This window comes from Pundamilia nyererei, unplaced genomic scaffold (genome assembly GCF_000239375.1).
Source record: "Pundamilia nyererei isolate P.nyererei 1_Seehausen unplaced genomic scaffold, PunNye1.0 scaffold00016, whole genome shotgun sequence".
Lineage (NCBI taxonomy): Eukaryota > Metazoa > Chordata > Actinopteri > Cichliformes > Cichlidae > Pundamilia > Pundamilia nyererei.
In genome coordinates this window covers 1,079,705-1,082,119 of record NW_005187417.1, presented here as the reverse complement: position 1 = coordinate 1,082,119, position 2,415 = coordinate 1,079,705, and the positions used below count along the sequence as shown (strand labels likewise).

At 47.8% G+C, this 2,415-nt stretch overlaps 1 protein-coding gene across 2 annotated transcripts in view; it reads right to left on the bottom strand.

Annotated features, from left to right (window-relative positions):
* The window catches only part of st8sia3 (ST8 alpha-N-acetyl-neuraminide alpha-2,8-sialyltransferase 3), a 23,641-nt gene extending 21,232 nt beyond the window's left edge, over window positions 1-2,409 (bottom strand). For both annotated transcript variants that reach the window (XM_005725503.1, XM_005725504.1), the window contains exon 1: window positions 1,094-2,409. In XM_005725503.1, coding sequence (XP_005725560.1) covers window positions 1,094-1,347 — 254 coding nt within the window. In that variant the 5' untranslated portion in view covers window positions 1,348-2,409. The remainder of the gene's footprint in view (window positions 1-1,093) is intronic.
* Between the last annotated feature and the right edge of the window lie 6 nt (window positions 2,410-2,415).

Here is a 2,415-nt window from a genome sequence, read left to right as displayed (position 1 = left end):
TCAGTTCCCAGACAGTTACAGACCAATGTTAAAAGTAGTGGGGATGCTACAGAGTTAAGCATGACCATGAGACATGTTCCTTCCATCAAATTCAAAATGAGCTAATATGTTTCTTATCCAGTCTTGGATCAGTTTAAACATTAGATTAGATTTGTGTTTATGAGATTTGTAAATCATGTTATTATTTTTTTATTTACACTTTACACAGATTCACAACTTTTGAGGAATTGGGGTTGTATAACTGTATGCTTTAACACTGTGGTTTTCCGTCACTGTAAATCAGGATCTCAAGTCTAAACCAGAAAAAAGTGCAAGACAAGCTAGACTTAAGAAGTACAACATGTTTCAAAACTAAGTAAAGGTCACCCGGGTGAGTTAGAGTATCTTCTTTAATTTGAATTCCTTACATTAATACACACAGCTACAGTTTTGAACAACAACATGGACACTCTCTGAGACTGCTGAGTCATTATAAGAGTTTTGTTTCTCGTGTCTTTAACAATGTCCTTACTGGAGTTATTGCTTTAGCAAAACCGAAAAGACTGGAGTCTCTCCTTAAGCAGACTGACTCCAAAGTCAGCAGTTACTTAAGTAGGAGGAACAGCAGATTTTAGCACTTCCTCCTTGGTTACACTGTTTTAAATGCTTCCCCTCTGACTAAGACCCACTGCACAGATTTACTAAATTACTGAACCCAAAGAGGAAGTCATAAAAACTGCAGTTATTCATTACTCAGAAAAAAATGAAATGAAACATTTAAAGCTCAAGTGTGTGGACACAAAAATGAGTGAGAAGGTTAAGGTTCAAAGATGTTTAAGTGTATTAATTCAAGTTTAAATTCGTGGACATTGTTTACATTTACAATGTAGGCTATTTACGCGAATGTGGTGTCCACATACTTTCTGGAGTGTAAATTATGGAAATGAGCTTGAGTAAAAATGAAAAAGCAGGCAGGCCTCACCCAGCAGAGAGGCCTTCGCCTGAGTGTGACCAACGCCAAAAAACGGTTTCCTACTGATGCAAAAATAAAAAGCAAACACTCAGCTGCTGCGATCCAAACAACCTGCAGGTCCACAGCCTGGCCTGGACTCACCGAAACCCCGCGTGGAACATGTACATCCTGGGTCCGCCGTTGTGTCCATATCTCGGGGTGCTGAACAGGAAGTCCTTCTTGATGGAGACATAGCTGATGAGAGACAGGATGAGCAGCGCCACGCTGAATATGACGAGCCCCAGCGCGCTCACAAACCGTACCATCCTGCCCCGATGGAGGAGGCTGGCCCTCCGGCCCAGAGGATCAGGAACCGGCCAGGACGAGGAGAAAGCGAGCACCCAGGCGCACCGCATCAGCGGCACGGCGACGGCGGGGGCGCGGAGAGGACGAGGCGCGCTTGACGCAGGTCTCAGAGCCCACGCGGGGAGGAAGCGCAGAGGCAGGGAGTCGGGGTTTCATCTGCTGCGTGCGAGCGGAAAAGTACCAGCGGCGAAACAGGAGTGCAGAAACACAGGAAGGCCGCCAGCACAGCAGAGAGGACGCTCACACGCGGACCTAAAAACGCCTTCCATAGATGCCGTGCAGGCTGTAGGGACGCGCGTTTGCTGCCAGTTTCATCAGCTGAGCGTGATGCAGAGAGAAAGCGGAAGAAAAACCCGCGTGATACACTGATCGTGGATGTATCCCAGGATGGAGAGGAGGAGGGAGGAGGGGGAAGAGGAGGGGGTCTTCCTGCTGGCGTGCAGGGTCATATTACAGTTCATAACCTCGAGGCAGGAGATGAAGCGGCGGCTCGCGGCATCCTGCAGGGAGGAGGTGGGCACTGCATCCTCGGCGTCTCTCTCTCCTCTTCTCCTTCTTTCTCTTTCTCTCTCACTGGCAGTGTAATTAATTAAGGCCACGGTGTCGCTTTAAGGAAGCGCAGCTCGTGTATCTGGTAATCAGATAAACAGTTCCAGCAGCATCCGAGGCGGAGCTCCGTGTCCTGATGGAGGCAGAGATGCGGAGAGAGAGCGAGCAGGAGAGAGGAGGCAGCTGAGGCGTCATGTGTCGCTCTGTCTATAGACTCAGATCTGCAGACACGTGACAACATTTCACTGTTTTCAGCTCGTGACAAAGCAGCCGTCAGTTTAGACTGAGTGTTAGTCTGCTGCTGCGTAGACTTTCAGTATTTGTTAAATAACAGAATATGTGACTCATGAGTTTCTGCGAGGGTGTTGCTTCTCTCCTCTGCTGCAGTGCAAAGGGTCACTTGAACTCGCTGTCCACTCAATGTGTCCTAAGTTTCTAAAGTTTTAATTTCCTTTTCTGACACATGGTCATATGCAGGACCGCATGATGCATGGCTACTTTAGCCAACACCCTCAACGACTTCTACTGCCGTTTTGACGAGCCATCAGGCAGCCTTCACACCTCCAACG